Here is a 20206-nt window from a genome sequence, read left to right on the forward strand (position 1 = left end):
TTGAGTTTAAGGATATTTACTTTGTATATTTTGACACGTGATGTTGACAATTTGTCTTTTTAACAGTTATAAAGCTTTACCTTTTTCAATCTCACTGTCGATCAATAAATTGTCTGACACCCTCCCAATAATTTCCTGGGACTTGAAAATTTAAATAGATAAAAAAGTTCTTAAAAATAAACATTGATATTATCCATCAAAACTACAAAAAAACCCCTAAAAACTGAATTCTGCAAAGCCTAGTTAAAGTGGATTCGACATACCATTTAAAGTCTCCTATAATGCTGATGGCCTGGTCTGCATCAGAAGCCCAAGTGATGGGTCGCTGAACCACCACCTGACGGAGTGTGAAAATGTGGTCCCCTGGATCAGAAGTGTTGACGAAGTACTCGAATACCCCAGTCTGATCAGCAAAATTTGGAGCTTCACTAAAGGGCGGATTACCTATTCAAAGAAAAAACAAATCCAACAATGAGGGTTAGGTTTATTTCTTTTACTCCCACACACGCTGAAGGTTTTCAGAAAGTTCTCGTCAGAAACATTCTCCGTATTTATAATTTCTTCCATCAGAACATCTGTGCTTGAGAATCAACAGCAGTGCAAACTTAGGGTCTGATTTTCAAGCCAGACCTCTTTTTGTAAATACTGTTTTGTGCCCCCCAACGAATGATCAGGGAAAAGCATGAATAAATTGTGGGTGCAAAAGTGGGCACAAACTCAGAGCCAAACTATGCCCAAAGAAATGTATGTCACAAGTTTAAGTGAAGATTCAGTGAAGAGAGAACCAAAGTCAACTTACTCCCCAGCCTTAAACAGAATTTACAGGAGGCAGGAACCTCTCATTTCCCAGTCTTGACCTCCCCCTCCTTTTAGTGGAAAATCACTAAAAGTCCAAGATGGTGTTTAGTACCAGGTGACATGACCACATGACCTTGTAGTCTCAAAGCAATTTTGCAGGAGGCTTCTTAGGAAGGAGACAGATTAATATCTTCAAAGTTTTATTGTTTCTTCCTAATGGCCCATCAAGGCTGATGGTTGGTGTTTCCCAAGTACACACACAGTTGTAATTGTTACATAGTCAATATTCCTAACTTTAGATACAGAAATGATACATGCATACAAATTGGATAATCACATTCAGTAAATCATAACCTTTCCAATGATCTCACATGACCCATCTTGCATAAAACATACCTTAGTTATGCCATATTCATATCATAACAATATTTCTATAAAGAATGTGGAGTGTAACATCACACCTCTCCCCTTAGATTACTGCCAAAGGGTCGGTCACTGACCAATGCAAAGGAAGTGTGCTTAAGATTCTTTTTAGTTCTTGGTTATCTAATTTCTTAAGTGTTACCAAAAATTGTAGTGTCACCCACAGATGTTTTCACAAAGTTCTGGGTTCCTTTTTTCAAGTTGCCTGAAAGCCTTTTAAAGTACAGCATTGTTAACACAATGTAGATATTAATATCTTCTAGAGTGTAGGTGTCTGGACATTTAGCCACCAATGCCATGAGGCAGTGTGCCTCAGTTTTCCCTTCCACACTGTAGTCTAGATTGGTTATGCTTTCTCTGCTGTGCAAAGCTCTAAGCTTGTTTACAGGTACTAGTTGAGAAGTAGTATTCTTATGGGACTTCCTTGTTACCACTCCTAGCCTGTACCAAAGTTTCTCCCAAAAATCATGCATGTAACATATTTTTACAGTATTTACCACAAGTACCAAATTCTTTGTCTTGACCCACAAATTGTGTAGTAAGACACAAAATTACCAGCAAATTCATGATAGGGAGGTGCTTCCGAGTATGATCATCATACCATGCCTTCCGTTTAGACAATCCAGTTTGTTCAGCATCTATTGTATAGGGCAAGGTGGGAGAAAGAAATCTGCTTCCTTACCTGGGACAAAGCACCACTTTTCTGCCTTCTTAGAGGTAGGGGCATGGCTAACATGTATCATACAGTTCTTGCTGGTTCCAATATGGCCTCATTGACTGGGAGTGCTATTAGGCTAGGCCCCATGGGCCATAGAATGTCCAAGAGCTTGTATTGCGAGTCCTGGACCTCCTCTAATGGGATCTGAAGCTATTCTGCTACTCTCTGAAGTAGCTTTTAGAAATATTTATGGTCATCTGGAGGATAAGGCAAGGCTGAAGCAATCGCCTCATCGAGCAAGGAAGAAATGTGTTGGCACTGGTGGTAACAGTGGATCTGTTTCATCTTCCTCCTCTTCCATAGGTTCAGAAGGCTCCGACTGATCCCCTGAGGGAAGGGGTGGTATGATTTCCCTACTGGCTCACACAGACTCAGTCTTGTGTATATGGGTCCCATGGTCCCCCAATAAGGTCAATATGAGGGACTGAAAATAGGTTGTGATGGTTACGAAGACACTGAGTACCACTGGTCCAAGGGGGTGTCCCCACTTAGCCAGATGAGACTGGAAGTAGGAAGCTCTCAATCCTCTGTCCAGACTGAATTCCCTTATTGGAGAGGAAGATGGTTCCACTGGAACATTAGACTCTCTGGAAGATAAGGTTGGGTCTGGTTCCATTGGTGGTACCAGTGTCAGGAAACCGTGGCTAGTGAATGGAATGGGAGAGGAGATTCTCCCTGCATTAGAATCTTGCTGGAGAGGGTCAGTCCCAACAACAGAGGGGACTGCGAGTCCAGGAGGACAAAGATACAATATGATGTGGGGTTAGATGTTGGAGCCTTAAATGGCCAAGTTTGTCATCCCGCACCACCTGAGTCTGCATAATAGAGATCTTCATAATCTTTGGTTCCTTCCAAGGCTGTGACAGTACCGCTGGTGTTGGAACTTCTGACAGTATGGTTATCGCCAGTACCAAAGGTTCACAATATTTTGGCTCTTGGGGCTTTGTGTTAGTGGTACAGAGGTCAATATAGATGATGGGGGAGCCGTGCTGAAGACTACTTGCTCTCAAGCGCCTTTTGATCATGGTCATGAGGCTTAAGAGGATCTAAAGTCCTTGTGTCCTGGGTGAAAAAAAACTCATCCAACCCGGACACAATCAGGGAGGGATCCCTTCTCTTAGATCTAGGAAGGAATCCACTCTGATGTTTATGAAAGTGTTTCTTACCAAGAGTCCTTCACTCAAGCTGTTACTGCTCCTGAATCAGACATTGAGCTAGAAAACACACTTCTCAAGGTCTCTGGTACATGTACAGGAGGAGGGATCTCACTGGCCTGGATCCAACTGAAGCCTCATAACACGTTCAGGCAGGTGCTTCCCAAGCCAAAGTTCTCCTGTTCTGCCAGGAAAGGAGTGGCTTATACCACACTTAGTGGAGACAGGAGCTTCTCTAAGGCAGCAGAGACAACTCTGGTGGTCATTGCTGACCAAAAAAGAGCAGGGGGCGGAGGGGGGAGCAAGAGATACAATTCTTAAAGCCTGAGAGCCTGGACATAATCCAAGTCCCACGCCAAGGAATCAGAGGATTTCCCAGAATAGGGATTCTAATTAATTAACTACTTATCAAACTATGAAAACTAAACTAAAAATATAAAAAAGAAATATTTACAGGAAAGAATGTCAAAGAGGTTCAGTTCCAGATGCTGCAGGATTCTGACTCAGGCCATGTGGTTGTAAGAAGGAACTGGAGAGGCATTGGGCGGGACTGCTAACTCTTTGGTATGGAGCACAAGGGGAACAACTGCGCAGATGCAGACCAGCAGACACCACTTGCTAGAAACCTAGTCTCAGGCGCATGCACACCCACAGTGGAATACACGCAGGAACCAGCACTTGAAGTATTCAGTATTTATACTCCAGGGCAGTCAGTAGCAGCCAGAAGGCTATACTATGTGTGATGTATTTCACTCTCTCGCAGACCAGCTGTAGGGCTTGTCCACACTTGAAATGCTACAGCAGCACAACTGCTGTAGCCCTTCAGTGTAGACACTACCTACGCTGATCGGAGGGGTTCCCCCATCGACGTAGGTAATCCACCTCCCCCAAGAGGTAGTAGCTAGGTCGGAGGAAGAATGCTGTCTACACCAGAAGTTAGGTCAGCTTAACTACGTCACTCAGCAGTGTGGATTTTTCACACCCCTGAGCAATGTAACTGGGTCGACCTAACATTTTAGTGTAGACTAGGCTATATTAATGCAGATTATTCCTCTAAGCACCATAGCCCTTCTGCTTTCACAGGCAGCACAGACCTTAAGAAATTAAGAGTTGACTTACGAATGTTGAAATCATCCTTGTAATTTGAAGGAAAAGGCTTGGACTGGGGAGGATCTGGGTAAGTGCCTTTCCAGCCTCTCATGAGGGTAGTTAACGTGTAGACTTCATCCACATCCAGATTTAAGCTGAACATACCTTCATATACCTGTAATGAAAGAAAGCACAAGCTAAAGAAATGCAAGAGGCAGCTAAAGCGATCATGTCAGCAAGTGCCAAAATTCTGCAGCATTTCCTTTAACTGTCCGAGTTAACACAACCCATCATAGGGGGGAGGGATAGCTCAGTGGTTTGAGCATTGGCCTGCTAAGCCCAGGGTTGTGAGTTCAATCCTTGAGGGGGCCATTTAGGGATCTGGGGCAAAAATTGGGGAGTGGTCCTGCTTTGAGCAGGGGGTTGGACTAGATGACCTCCTGAGGTCCCTTCCAACCCTGATATTCTATGATTCTATGATCTTGCATCAGTTGGTCTAATTTCTCCATAGGTATGCTGATCTTACCCCTAAACTCTGTACTTCACTCCATCCTCCAGTTAATTGTAACACTGCAAACTATCTATAAACAAGCTAATGAGGCACAGCCCTATTTGTCCATTCTGAGCATGAAAGACACCAGGGAGCTATTGTGAAGAGGGGAGGCAGCGGTTGGCAGTACAGGGATCCATCTGGAAACACTCATTTACAACAGAATTTAAGCAAGGTCATGTACTATTAAGAACCGCTTTTTTGAGAAGTAGTATTTATCGAGGCAATCAGCACCCAGTCTGCAGAAGCTTCTCTGTATTCCCATGTTCCCATTACTTGGGATATAACAGATTCACTGGCAACAGGGGTCCCTCTTCCCACACATTACTTCTAAATGCGTGAAGAGAACAACATCACAGAGAAGCAGCAGATCCCAAAGAGGACATTTTTGGGTTGAGGCTGCAAAGATGGGATGTGGGGGGTCCCGGCCAGAGAAATATAAGGCCTTGACCCTGCAAATCCCTGTGCAACAGAATGCAAGATTGGTGCAGTCTAGCACAAATGCCAAGTGTCAAGGAAATGTAGGTGTGTGTAAGCAAGTTTAAGTGCTGCACTGAGCAGTAAAGGGTCAGGTCCACTGTGCATCTACCCCAGTGCTCAATTGTACAAGGTAAGAAAGGGGCAAGACCAAGGGAAAGAACAGTTTATTTTTGAGTATATCATTATGCTAATGAATCACTTAGCTACATCCTTCTCTCTCAAGATTCACTCCAGCTACCATGAAAGTGTGATGTGGTAGCCATGCAGCAGGGCTCTCACTAACAAGAATATCAATGTCCCTTGTACTCCCCATTCTGCTCAGCACTTTATGATTACACAAGGAATACTGTACACGTACATCATGTGGTGTCAAGCCCAAAGAGCCAAATTCTCTTCTCACACTGGGGTAAAGCTGAAGTAATTCCACTTTTTTACCTTGCACCTATACATGTAACGTTCCACAACTGAGCTGGATAGGATTAAATCCCTAGTACATAAAATACAGAAGGGCCAGAAGACTTTGAACAAACCAGAGGTATCAAAACCATTTTTATCTGTAAGCCAGGTTTTCCTTCCACTCCCAGTCAATCACCCAGAATAACAAAATGGCAAGGGTTTGAGGGGAAATTAACAGTGATCAGTAAGTAACACACCCACCTTTACAGGAGGAAGAGGATGGAATAAGGTGGAATTTGCAGATTTGAAGCCAAGCTTAGTATACCACATTTGCAAGGTTTTCACTTCATGCTAGGAAGAAACATACAAAAACTTTCATAAGATTCTTCTTTGGAAATACTGAGGATTTAACGACATTTAAGGCTGTTTTAGTGAAACATGTTGGGCGGACAGCCCAAGAGACAACCATTCTTTGCTTATCCACAGAAAAGGTACAGCATGGGCAGTGGCAGCTCACAATTCCCTCACATCTGTGGGTCTCTGCCCCAGTACACAGGAACAGCTTTTATGAAGAGGGGAATTCACTCTTAGAGCCCACTGAATTCTTGGCTTCTGTCAAGAATGCCAACAAGATGGCCAATTAGTGTCAACTGTGATGAAGGTTCTGATACAGACATCTACCTCCAGTAGCTGGGCTTAGATTGCCTCATTCATTTCATAGAGCTATCTGGATAACTTACCGATCACAAGTTTTGGTCACTAGTGCCTGGGCCTAATTAGAACCACTGAATAACGCAGCTGATGCCTCCTAGCGCTACAAGAATGTGAGGGCAACTATAGTTCTGTTACTGAAAAACACAATCATTCAACAAAATTCTAGAGTTTGAATTTAGTCCCAGTGAAGTTAGCAAGAGAAAAATCTAGAGTTAGAGACGTGGTGTGCACACTATTCTTACAGGATATCTTATACAATTTGCCTGGCAAGCCATATGGCATAAGAGCAGTACCACTTGGGGCACTAGGGGAGGCAGTGTTCCAAGCGTAATGATTGAGGGCTGCTCATAAGTCTTTTATTGCATTATTTCAGTGGTGAATGAGGCACTACTTGCCCCAGTAACACAGCAGCCTGTACGGCTGTGAAGGGAGAGGAACCAATCTTACTCAAAATTAAAACCTAAGTGTGTTCAAACACTTTCACCTTCTGATAAGTAACTCCCCAAATCTGCCATTTAACACAGACGAGTTACTGTGGCTATTGGAGCACGGCTCATGTTTTTCCCAGCTGAGCCACACTCATCTACCTACCCACCCACCAAGAGATATCCAGAGTATCTTTTCATGGAGCAGAAATGTTTAAACTGAAACATAGGCCTCTCCTTTTCAGCAGAATAGCTACAGGAGGTGGTAACAAACAGTGTTTCACAGGAAGAGGATTTGTCCACATTGAGTGCGTGTTAAACATGCCCACAAGGGAGGGAGAAAGTAGTGGACTTCCAGGTCAAATAAGGAAAAACGTGTTCCTCTCCACACCACCAAAAGTATTTTCAGGAAAACATTAAGGAAAATCCAGTAACTTTGAACTCTTTTTGACATTGGAGGAATCAGTTGTTGGTTGGTGAAGATGATCGTAGTGTAACAAATCGTTCTTCTGTGAATACAATAACTATGTAAGTCTCTTATATACCCTACAAAATGAGAACGACAGTGCTCATCTTTTAGCCCCCAAAGTATAGGCCTCCACCACATAAGTTAAAGGAGCACTTTCAGCTTACAGCAGTAACGGATATGGGACTTACTACGTGGCTACAATTTTAGAAGCCAACATCATTCACATGCACAAAGCTAGTTCATTACGCAGTGACATCTTATTTTGTACACGTATTAAACAATATGCAGCAGCCTGATGTCCCTGAATACATTGATATGATACATACACAAAAATATTACTTACAAAGGATCCTTTGAGGTAGAAAGTTGCTTTCTGAGGGGACACAATGAAGGGAAACAGTGGAGGCCTGATACACTGAGAGTGCAAATAAGTCTGAAAAGAAAATGAATGGAACAGATGGGAAACATACATCACTGAAATCGGTCTTTGGCCAATTTTGATGGGTGTCACGATCCCCAAGTATGAGCCAAAAGCCATAAACATTAACAAAACAGTAACAAAAGGGATCAGATAAATTGGTTTAGTTCCAAGTTCACTGCTATTTTGTGGGTAATGGAAGTTAGAGTCAGAGAACAACAGTTCATATTTTTATTTGGGATGCTGCTTAAATCAGCAATGTGACAGGATTCCCAGGACTCCTTGCCAGACTACTGGAACTAAGACAATCAAGGAGCTGGAGAAAGAACTGATCACAACGTTCACCACTAGGACTAAAACGCACACAAAATTGATTTGTGTGAAGATGAGACCAAGTTAAATGAACTCTGCATCCAGATGATAAATCTTACTGTAGTTTGATTTCTGCAGGAATGATGGCCAAGATTTTCTAAAGTGATGCTTTTTGGGTATCCAATTTGAGATGCCTTAAACAAGCGTGATTTTCAGGGGTGAGGGCTTGCTCAAAACTCTCTGAAATCAGGCCCCTTTAAGGTATCTCAAACTGGGTCCAAAAATCCCAAGTCACATTTAAAAATCTTGGCTCAGACACCTCTTGCAAGACCTGCACGTGGCCCAGAAAGAAAAAAATAAAAGCTTAAAAAATTCTAAAATCCCCTAGTCCTGCTTCATCTGTTGCTCCCTCTCACTATAAACTTTCTGCCTTTTCCTGGGGTATTCAAAGCCCTCCGCCTGATTTTAAAATATTGTGCCTACTCAATCAAGGCACTCTCAATACCACATGACCAAGGCACTTCATTCTCAGTTTTTAATTTATGTAAATCTTCCTGGGAATTTATCAGTGTTTATTACAAAACTTAAAAAAAACAGGGGAAAAATTAGTGCAAAAATTACTTTACACACAGTTTGCTGGGTGAATATTGGGGGACAGGAGGACAGAAAAGCAACACAGTAAAGTAAAAGTAATTTAATGCTGTGATTTCATGAACTGTACATTACATACAGATATGCATGCACATGCACGCGCATGTATATATATCTTCTACATTAACGTAGATAGATGTGTTTATGTTAATAAGGTACTCAAGAAAATACAATATATTATATTAGATAAACAATCAGCATTTTCATGTACTTCATGATCCAAAATTCAGGTGGGGTGGGGGGGGGGGAAATCACTGAAAGACAAAGAATACCTTTTGAATAACCTGGGAATTTTTCAGTATAAAAAAAGGCAGTAAACTGAAAATGAAGGGCCTTCCACATGACCAACCACAACTAATCAACAGCTCAAATTTCAAAGGGCAGGAAAGAATAAAGACTCTTTTCCAAAACCCCATCACCAGAGACTGGTGAGGAGGACTGTGCTGACCCTCAAAACCACCACGAAAGAGGCTGGTGGACGTCAGTACTTGTTTAAAAAAACCCACACACATTATAAAATATGATAGAACATGGAGAGTAAATATTAGAAACAAATATTTCAAAGCCCAAAGAAGCTACTGTATCTATACAGCAAAGAGGCTGGAAGGCTCTCGTTACATACTGAGCTTAGAATGTAAGGGTTGGAAGAGACCTCGGGAGGTCATCTAGTCCAATCCCCTGCTCAAAGCAGGACCAACACCAACTAAATCATCACAGCCAAGGCTTTGTCAAGCCAGGCCTTAAAAACCCTCTGAGGATGGAGATTCCACCACCTCCGTCAGTAACCCATTCCAGTGCTTCACCACCCTCCTAGTGAAAAAGTTTTTCCTAATATCCAACCTAGACCTCCCCCACTGCAACTTGAGACCATTGCTTCCAGACTCCAGCGAGAAACTGTTGAATTGGAATTCATTTGCAAATTGGATACAATTAACTTAGGCTTGAATAGAGACTGGGAGTGGCTAAGTCATTATGCAAGGTAACCTATTTCCCCTTGTTTTTTCCTACCCCCCTCCCCCAGACGTTCTTGTTAAACCCTGGATTTGTGCTAGAAATGGCCCACCTTGATTATCATACACATTGTAAGGAGAGTGGTCACTTTAGATAAGCTATTAGCAGCAGGAGAGTGGGGTGCGAGGAAGTATTTTTTCATGCTTTGTGTGTATAAAAAGATCTTCTACACTTTCCACAGTATGCATCCGATGAAGTGAGCTGTAGCTCACGAAAGCTTATGCTCAAATAAATTGGTTAGTCTCTAAGGTGCCACAAGTACTCCTTTTCTTTTTGTTCTGTCATTTGCCACCACTGAGAACAGCCTAGCTCCATCCTCTTCGGAACCTCCCTTCAGGTAGTTGCAGGCTGGTATCAAATCCCCCCCTCACTCTTCTCTTCTGCAGACTAAATTAAGCCAAGTTCCTCAGCCTCTCCTTGTAAGTCATGTGTTCCAGCCCCCTAATCATTTCCGTTGCCCTCCAGTGGGCTCTCTCCAATTTGTCCACATCCCTTCTGTTGTGGGAGGGCCAAAACTGGATGCAATACTCCAGGTGTGGCCTCACCAGTGCCAAATAGAGGGGAATAATCACTTCCCTCGATCTGCTGGCAATGCTCCAACTAATACAGCCCAATATGCCGTTGGCCTTCTTGGCAACGAGGGCACACTGTTGACTCATATCCAGCTTCTCGTCCACTGTAACCCCTAGGTCCTTTTCTGCAGAACTGCTGCCGAGCCATTCGGTCCCTAGTCTGTAGCGGTGCATGGGATTCTTCCCTCCGAAGTGCAGGACTCTGCACTTGTCCTTGTTGAACCTCATCAGATTTCTTTTGGCCCAATCCTCTAATTTGTCTAGGGCCCTCTGTATCCTATCCCTACCCTCCAGCGTATCTACCTCTCCTCCCACTTTAGTGTCATCTGCAAACTTGCTGAGGGTGCAATCCACATCATCCTCCAGATCATTTATGAAGATATTGAACAAAATCGGCCCCAGGACCGATCCTTGGGGCACTCCACTTGATACCGGCTGCCAACTAGACATGGAGCCATTGATCCCGACAATTTAGCCAACTTTCTATCCACCTTATAGTCCATTCATCCAGCCCATACTTCTTTAACTTGCTGGCAAGAATACTGTGGGAGACCGTGTCAAAAACTTTGCTAAAGTCAAGGAACACCATGTCCACTGCTTTCCCCTCATCCACAGAGCCAGTTATCTCATCATGGAAGGCAATTAGATTAGTCAGGCATGACTTGCCCTTGGTGAATCCGTGCTGACTGTTCCTGATCACTTTCTTCTCCTCTAAGTGCTTCAGAATTGATTCCTTGAGGACCTGCTCCATGATTTTGCTGGGGACTGAAGTGAGGCTGACTGGTCTGTAGTTCCCCGGGTTCTCTTTCTTCCCTTCTTTAAATATGGGCACTATATTTGCCTTTTTCCAATCGTCCAGGACCTTCCCTGATTGCCATGAATTTTGAAAGATAATAGCCAATGGCTCTGTAATCACATCAGCCAACTCCTTCAGCACCCTCAGATGCATTAGATCTGGACCCATGGACTTGTGCACGTCCAGCTTTTCTAAATAGTCCTTAACCTGTTCTTTCACCACTGAGGGCTGCTCACCTCCTCCCCCATACTGTGTTGCCCAGTGCAGCAGTCTGGGAGCTGACCTTGTCTGTGAAGACCGAGGCAAAAAAAGCATTGAGTACTTCGGCTTTTACCACATCAACTTCTTAATGTGATTTAAGTAGTAAAAGAATAAAGTACCTCTAAAGGTTAAAACTGTAGTAAATACTTTATTCATCTAACAGTTTTCTACTGCACTGTGTCACAAGTTAAGCCTGTGATACAAGACTGACACACCGTGATTTCCAAGATCTAAATAGCTGTACCATCCAAGCACAGGAAGACAAGAGAAAGAGCTCTATTTGCTCTCACTGGCAAAGGTGCAAGTGACACGTACATAATGAGTTTCTGCAAGACAATTTTTTCAGAAAAATCCTCCTAAATCTCTACTGCTTTTTTGGGTATTGGAGAACATTACCATAGTTTCAATGATGATAGTAAGGTTGCCTAGGCCATCAGTCAGAGCTACATAGCTGCCACCGCCTTCTAAATGTCCATCCACCTGCAGGTAGTGCCAGCCAGGGTAGGTAAACTGGGTTGTGTGTGCTGTGCAATAGTGAAAAGAAACCAAAAAGAAAGGTCAGCATTCATTCCAGGAAGTTCATCCTGCTTCCATTTTGTAGCTTCCATGCCACTGGTTTTACAACCATATGCTTTACTTTGAGACATATCTCCACAGAAATTACAAGGCACGAATTCTGGCTAGTTAATTGAAAAGATACCAAAGAATCAAGAAGGTGGGGATAGCAGATTCTTATGTCTGAACCCCTTGCTACAGGATACATTTTTCTGTCTGTAGATGAATAGCAGAAGATCCAATACAGGGCAACTTCCCCTGTGTGGCAGGATGGTGTGAAGGGGCAGGTCACCTGATCTGGTGACCAACTCTGCATGGACAAGAAAAGGTTATGGGTGGACCAGAGGGTGGCCACTGGATCCATATATACATACTTAAATTGTGAATACATAAAATTTTTATATGCTATATACACACAGAGTAAAGTGATGGTTTACAATCTCAGCCATCTCAAACAGAACGTAGGAGTACTCCAATTCTGTTTTCTCTTCCTCCCTCTCAGAACTCAGAAAGCTCTTGGACCCAGATATTTTGGAGATAAAATAAAAAATAAAAATCAGGGACCGAGTCCTAGCTTTTACAGAGGTTTTAGCTCAAAGCCCTTTTTAATTTTTTTTAGAAGTTAGAGTTAAACCCCAAAACAGTTGTTTGCAATGAAAACGGAGAGATCTTTAATAATGGGAGCCATGAACTACATTGATGTGTTTGGCACAAGTCAAATCAGAGAACCAGATCTCATTTCCTGTCAGGATTTCTTCCTGCCCTCATGCTAGTTAAAATGAATGGAGGGAAAGTCTTCGTATTGCTAAGAAAGTAAATATGTTCAATAAAAAAACTATATCCAATAAAAAGTGGACATAAAAGAAAATTATTAAACACCAAAAATAGAGGACGTTGTGCTACTTTAATCTAGCATAAAAAACCCAGAGTACTGCATTATCTATACTTTTGTAGGTCTGTTTGAACCTTTTATTTACCTGTGATCCAGATGGGAGCTTCCACTGCATAATAGCCACTCCATGGCTCTTGCGCTGTCATTAATCCATTCCGACCAAAGGGCAAATCGTCATAATAACTAGCCACCAAATTCCAAGCAATAGTGCTGGAAAACAAGTTTTGTTTTTAAAGTCACAGTAGTTTTGAGTGCAGAGAATTGAACAAAATATTTCTGATCATGCTGAGACTGAACGCCCATATGTGTCTGCATAAACTAAACACTCCAATGGAGCTACTTCCTTTGGCAGATATATTACACATTTGCAGTGGTGGGAATTACCTGCAGAGCTACCACGTTCTGTAGGTATCTGTGTTTCTATACTAGTGCACCTAAAGAAAGTTTAGAAAGGCCAGCAAGACTAACTTGACTAGCAAAGTATTGCAAGATCCTTAGCATCTGGAATTTGCATATTCTAACCTCAGCTGCAGTGGAGCCCTTAATTAAAGCATCCGTTCATCAATTTAGGATATTTGCTCAATTCATCACACCAGGTCTTTGGGAAATTAGAAAAAGGAAAAGTCAAGCTCTTGGGGTTTATATACGAAGAATATGGTTTTAAGCGCTAGTGAAAAGAGCTAAATGAAGTAACTTGTGGACTGAACTCTTTTTACCCACACAAAAGAGACAGCAGCAGTGTAACTTTTACCCCACACTGTCCTCTCAAGGAACCTCAGTCACTAAAGGAAACGTTCTCAGTACACCAAAAAAGCATTAGCCTGATCAACCACTTTTAAAAAAAATTAAAGAAACCCAAAATCAAGAGAGCTTGTTAATAAAAAGATCCTAGGTCTTATCCTCCTATTGGCACATTTGCATGTATCAAATTACGGCCACCATTTGTGCATGAAAATACTGTGATGGCATACATAGCTAGTCGCTGCTGCAGGCAAACACTAGTTATTCTTTTAGTACCCCCTGGTATGGGCCAGTACCTAATTCACACAAGTGGTCATTATAACTGTGTGTACCACTGTGCACCTGAATTTTTAAAAGGGGGGTCCTAAAAAGTCGACAAGAAAGATGCTTAGAAGAAAAAGTTTTTGCTTTGTACACTAACCAACTTGTTCTATTTAAATTTTCGAGAGCTCCAACTTGGCTGACAGGAACTACAGCAAATTTCAGCCCCATGTCATGCAGATAATTAGATACTAGCTTGTTTTCCGTAGAAAGGCCAACATGATTTTAATTATTCAAGGTATGCCAGATATGGGGCAGCTTGTAATACCTGATGAATACTGTGTGTTGATGTGGTTATTGGGATGTTTACTGTATGAATATGTTGGTTTAGTTTAATAGAGGACTGTAAGGAAAAAAGCAGAAAGGGAAGAAGAATGACTCAAGGTAAGACTTCTCAGCAAACACTTGAGAGCTTTTTAGAGACAATGCCATGATTAGAGTTGGTTGGGAACCTTCCAGTGGATTGTTTTACTTGTCTGAACATGCCAATTCAATTCATCAACAGCGAATCATTTCAAAGGATAATGTAGACTGACCAATTTCTGTTTGAAAAATAACCATGAAACATTTTGACATCAAAATGGAACGTTTTGAAATTTTTGGAACCAAACAGATTTTTCATTTTGAGATTCCTTCTCATTTCAATATTTATTTTATATTATAAACATTTAATTTAAAATGTTGAAATCTGAACAAAACCTTTTGATCAATCTAACCTCTTCGCCCCTCCTCCCCCACCAACCCGCAATTTCATTTTGTGGGAAATTTTCAACATTTTTGGTGTTCTTGTTTTTCAGAACAGACTTTCCCACAAAAAACAGTTCACACCCACCTCTAGCCAGGACAGGAAAAGGCCTGGGAACCAGAAAATCAAAAGAAAAGAACTGTGGCAGATTTAAAACAGAAAAATGTCTCAAAGGAGTTAGGGAGGGATATAAGGGGAGTTGTTCAGCAGAACCAGATGAAGATGCAGGTACCCACTGGGGTGTCTCAAGTCAGGGGATGGTAAGCCTTTAGATCAGACAGATGTGTGCTGATTGTTGCTATAAAATCCTCCTCTCTCTCTCATGTGTTTTCCTACTCCAAAACATACACTTTTCTCTTAAGGAGGCTGTTTTGTCACTAGAATACCACTGTCAGACCCCCAAAGAAAAGAACCACAGCTGTCCAAACTCAGCTGGACCTGCTGGGTAATCATGGTTGAAACACAGGACACTGTGGCACACAGCCTGGTCTAAAAGTGGTTAAACTGTGGAATTCCAGCCTACAGCAGTAAGGGCACAAGGCCTGACACCTGAAGGGTTCACTCAAAGAGACCAGAGAAGTACAGCTAGCCTTGTAACTATGACACTATGCTGAAGTTATGAAAATAACTGACTGCATGCAAGACTTACGAGGTCATATTTCCATTCACATAGTTCTGGTTCAGGATCCGAGCCCAGCAGCCTGCACCCACTTCATCATTGAAAGTGCTATAATCTTCTGAAGCCCATAGTTTCTTCTGAGTTGCTAAGGCATTATCCACTGTTTTTGTTCCAGGGTAATGAGCCCTGGATAGTATTTCAAAAAAGGACAGCAATTAACACAAGAAAAGCAGAACTCAAGGACACATTCAGTTATTAGCTCAAAGCAAAAACAAAATGCCCGGTGCCAAAAAAAATAAAAATAAATCACTATGTGCATTTCACGCCAGAGAATCATACTAGTTAAATCCAGAAGAGAGCTACAATATTTAATAATTTAGCCCCATCTGTGCCAATGCAGGATTTTTCCTTATAATATAGTCTGATGCTTTAGCAAGTCTAGTTTTAAATATCAAATGCAAATCCGGCTTTTTATTCCCTATCCTGGTGTGCACATTTTTTCCTGATAGTCGGCATTAGTGCCCCCACGCTTTTATCTCATTGCTGCTAATTATACCACCTTGTACCACCCTAAATAAATCCTCTTCTGGGTTTTTATGACTTTCACATACTTATGGATTAATAATAATTCTCATCACTGGGTATCTTCAAAGCCCTATACGTACAGTGAGATCTCCCCTTAGCCATCACTTAACCATGCTATTGATGCCTACTCTTAAACTCTTTCCTCAGAAATAAAATCTTTGAACTTTCAGCAAGTATGTTGTTAAAGCCAAGAGAAAAAGCACTGAAAGTTTGGAGCAGCTGCAATAAACTGAGGTTATGTACAGAATATGACAGGAGCTCTGCTTATTTCTCTTTGACAGATCTTTCCTACTCCAAATGGAGATATTTGTTCTCATCCAAGACGACCTTTTGTGCTCACACTGGTTTGGTTACCACTGATTCACTAACGCAATTTCGTCTTAACAGTTTCAAAGGCTTTCTTTCAATCAATAAGGGGCATTTTTGGTTACTCTGTTATCTGATGGGAAACTAAGGAGGACGTCATCTACATACTGAAAACAAAACCATAAACTCTATAGATAGAGGTCTGAGAAGGGTCCTTAATATTAGTCTGATATAGAGGCAGGAGGAACCTTGCTAATTTGTGGGCAAGGGAAGGGAATAATATTTCTAAAACAAAGAAGAAAGAATTCAACTAAGTGATCTGTTTCTTTTAAGAGGAGTATGGACAATCTCCCAATATGGTACTCATTCACGTATAGCTTTACTAATCTAATAAAAGGCATAATACAGTGCTCATAAATATGTTGAATATTCATCCCTATGCTGTTAGGCTTATTGTATACACGTTCAACTCTTTTTGGTTTAGAAGCAAAAATGTAAGTGACTAAAATATTAACTTTGATGCTTCAGGGATTAGATGAAAAATGTAGTTTGCAGAAACAGATGTAAAGCAGAGTTAGTAAATGTGCACTTCTATGCCCCTCTCCCCTGAAGGCTCTCAAAACGCTTTACAAACATTATTACTCAACTCCCCTGGCAGATACTATCCCCATTTCACAGAAGAGGGAAAAGATGCAAAGTGAATGTCAAGATCACGCAGGTACGCAGTAATAAAACCAATACCCAGACTTGTATTTTAACTACGAAGAACAAGGTCCCTGTATATACATAAGAGGTGGAATATGAAAAGTGGAATAACCAAATAATGGGAATGAGAGGAGAGCACTAAAGGTAAGGGAAGAAAATGGACAAGAAGATGGGATGACCAAAGGGTTAAGGTTAAAAAAGAAATAACTGAAACTGGGTCATTCAAAAAGGACAGAAAGACCATTTTCAGAACGTATTTATGAGCAGCTTTGCTCCACTTGCAGCCCACATCCTGTCAGACACAACATCCCAGTTTGTTCCATTAGCGTGTGCTTAAGCAGAACAGTCTCACCGAGAGTGAAAAGTGAGTCATTTTTTCCCCCCTCAGATGCCAGTGAATGAGCAATGATCACGAACTCTGCTCCTCAGACGCTGCCTGTACCCTAGGTGCTTTGGTTTCTTTTATTAAGATCTAACAGACTCCACATAGAGTAGGCCACAGCTCAAGCCTCATTACCCCATGGCCTGACTTTTTATAGCTACAGTTATTAGCGGATTCCCTCACACTGCCAAGCACCAGTTTTTAAAGAAGAACTTATAGCCCTTCAATATGCCTTCAGTCTACTGAATCCTTAACTACTTTAAAATTTATGAGGTCACTAGACTGGGTTACAATCTTCTTTTAAGTTATCCTTTCCACCCGAGCACCTCAGCTACACTGACCTGACAAATAAGGTACATGGCACACAGCAAGAGGTGCACTGTGCCAAAGAACAAGTTCCTTTCACAGAGAGAAAAAAGGTCAGATTCTTCACATCTTCCAACTTCCTCATCAGAGCAAGCTGTTCCCACCTCTTCTGCAGATTCCCCAACAGCCTTAGAGACAGAACAGCTGGTTCCTATGCCACCCCTCATCTCTTCCCACCTCCGAACACCCCGAGCATGCTCCAGCACAGGGGGCACGGCCACAACATACTGCTCTGCAGCTACCCCTAGCTAGTGGACCGGTGTGTGGTGGGGGTTAGGTGCTGTGGAGTGTATAAAACTAGTTAAAGCAGCGGTCTCCAAACTTTTCACAGTTGTACCTCCCCTTACCCATGTCCGCGCACACACACCCCGAGCCTGGGCCAGAAGGGGGGCCACAACTCCTGTGGGGGGAGGGGGGAGGAGCACAGACGGATAAGGGGGCCGAGGCTGGGGCCACAGCCAGAGCCAGAAGTGAAGCCGGGGGTGGAGCTGGGGGCCAGCTCTAGGGGCCAGGAGTGGAAGCCGTGGCCAGGCCATGGTCGGGGCCGGAAGCAGGGCCAGAGCAGAGCTGGGGGCGGAGCAGGGCTGGGTGGTGCTTCCTCCCTGACCCTTGGGTAGGCTGGCCCAGGCCCTGCTGTGCCCCCGCTCCCGCCCGGGGTGCCACACCTCACAGTTTGGGGACCACTAGGTTAAAGCGTTAGAACGTCATAACTGGCTCCCTGATATCATTCCCCCTTCTCTGCTTCTCCCCATCTCGGGGTGGCAGCAGAGAATTTGAGCCTTTCAGGCTAAAGTTAGGAGTGATCCGTATATAGCTGGGATGCTTCAACAGAATAGGTAAGATTTAAGGACTTATTTTACAGGAGCAAAGAACTAGAGACACCTTAACAGGGAAGCTGTTCCAAACATCTGGAAGAAGAGGAAGTATAGTATCAGGAGTGGGCAAAGGAGGGCAAGAGAGAAGCCTGGATGGAGAGCAGGTAGTGAAAGGTAGGTAGGAATGGAGTTCTGGAGAACTCTGAATGTAAGCTCAAATGTCAAAGAGAAAAAGCCACTGCAAAATTCCACTAAGGGGAGAGATAGCAAGAATGGTATGAAGATATTATGTTAGCAGGCACATTGCAGAAGGAATAGAAAGTATGTGGAGGGAAGAGATAGGACAAGGCCAGTACACAGGATGTAGGAAGATGGGAAATTAACAAGCTAGCATGAAGTATTGGCAGAAGTAATGAGTTTTGAAAAGGCTATACATAAGTAACAGAGAGTGATACTAACAGCATCATGTTTTTCATAAAGGAGGGAAACTGCTCTTGCTTTTGACATTCATTCTCCATTCCACAGCCATTGGCTAAGTAGTATTTTCATTGCACCCTTCCATTTAAAAACAAAAGAAAAAAAACCACCTTTCAGACAAGAAGGAGCAATGCTTTGAGTGCTGTGTTTTTCAAGAGACACTGAGAATCTTTTTGCTCTGTGTTTGCAAAGCGCCTAGCACAATGGGGTCCTGGATCCATGACCTAGGTGTCTAAATTCTACAATAATACATGTCTAGATATTATCAAGCATTTTAACATTAAATATACGTTTGTATAGTAGGTAATGGACTAGTAGCATTCCCATATAAAAACAGTTCTGTGAGTGGCAGAAGTTTTGCATGAGAGAACTAAATTAAATCCCACTTAGAGCAACAAAGATAAAAAAAATCATTTTTAGGAAACAAATTTCTCATTACTGTTAATTCCACCTTCTGTTATTTACAGTGAACAAAAATTAAAGTAGATTTTCCAGATTTACTATTTATGCTCCTTGCCTTTTGCACTTATCTCACTATTGGACAGAAAATTGACTAGCTTATTTTACTTTTTGACTTCCATGTACTAGCACAATATTGTGATATACAGGCTGCAAAACACTGCTAGGGAATATTTAAATTCATAAAAAATGTCTGAAAAACTCTATTCTGAAGAAGTTTTACAGAATTGGCTTATTTGCACAAAACTTGAAGTCTTAATTATGCAATATCATCCCTGTAAGAAAGTTTAAGTTTTAACTAGGATAATAGCCTTTGTTTCTTACCACTCTTCAACCTTCTCATCTTGATTATCTAATCCACTTTAACCCAACCCAGATAGAAGTGCTAGGAAAGCAGACTTTCCTGAAATGATGTACTGTATTTATTCAACCTTATATATCCGCAGAAAAATAGGTTTGTTAACATGAGCCTCAAGCTGCCACATCCACCCATAGACACTTTCACAATAATGTATTTTAAATTCATAGCTACTAGGAAACATTTGATGCCTTTATTTCCAAAGACACTGTATTAAAAGACAGTTATCTTTTTGTAACTGGTGTTCTTCGAGATGTGTTGCTCATGTCTATTCCACAATAGGTGTGCGTGCTAGCCACATGCACCGGTGCCGGAAGTTTTTCCCCCAGTAGTACCCGTGGGGGGGGGGGGGGCACACCCCACGACTCGTGTAGTGGCGCCTGCCTGGCGCGGTATAAGGGGAGCTGAGCGCTCCCCCCACCCTCAGTTCCTTTTTGCTGGACAACTCCGACAGAGGGGAAGGAGGGCACGATGTGGAAAAGACATGAGCAACACATCTCGAACACCAGTTACGGAAAAGTAACTGTTTTCTTCTTCGAGTGATTGCTCATGTGTATTCCACAACAGGTGATTCCAAGCTATATCTGTTGGAGGTCGGTAGGAATTCACAAGTTCCCAGGATGGAGGAAAGCCCTGCCAAACC

General features: G+C 42.3%; 1 protein-coding gene across 3 annotated transcripts in view; it reads right to left on the bottom strand.

Moving 5' to 3' along the window:
- GALC (galactosylceramidase) overlaps positions 1-20206 on the bottom strand; it is a 61169-nt gene that overhangs the window by 9971 nt on the left and 30992 nt on the right. For all 3 annotated transcript variants that reach the window (XR_006291563.1, XM_007055933.4, XM_043548750.1), the window contains exons 8-14: positions 15141-15296; positions 12770-12894; positions 11634-11761; positions 7560-7649; positions 5870-5959; positions 4213-4357; positions 264-444 (exon numbers count right to left, since the gene is read on the bottom strand). Coding sequence is in view for 2 of the 3 variants with exons in the window: in XM_007055933.4 (XP_007055995.2) it covers positions 264-444; positions 4213-4357; positions 5870-5959; positions 7560-7649; positions 11634-11761; positions 12770-12894; positions 15141-15296 (915 nt within the window). In the remaining variant the exon portion in view is untranslated. The remainder of the gene's footprint in view (positions 1-263; positions 445-4212; positions 4358-5869; positions 5960-7559; positions 7650-11633; positions 11762-12769; positions 12895-15140; positions 15297-20206) is intronic.

The sequence above is a fragment of the Chelonia mydas genome, chromosome 6, assembly GCF_015237465.2.
Source record: "Chelonia mydas isolate rCheMyd1 chromosome 6, rCheMyd1.pri.v2, whole genome shotgun sequence".
In the NCBI taxonomy this organism is placed as follows: Eukaryota; Metazoa; Chordata; order Testudines; family Cheloniidae; genus Chelonia; species Chelonia mydas.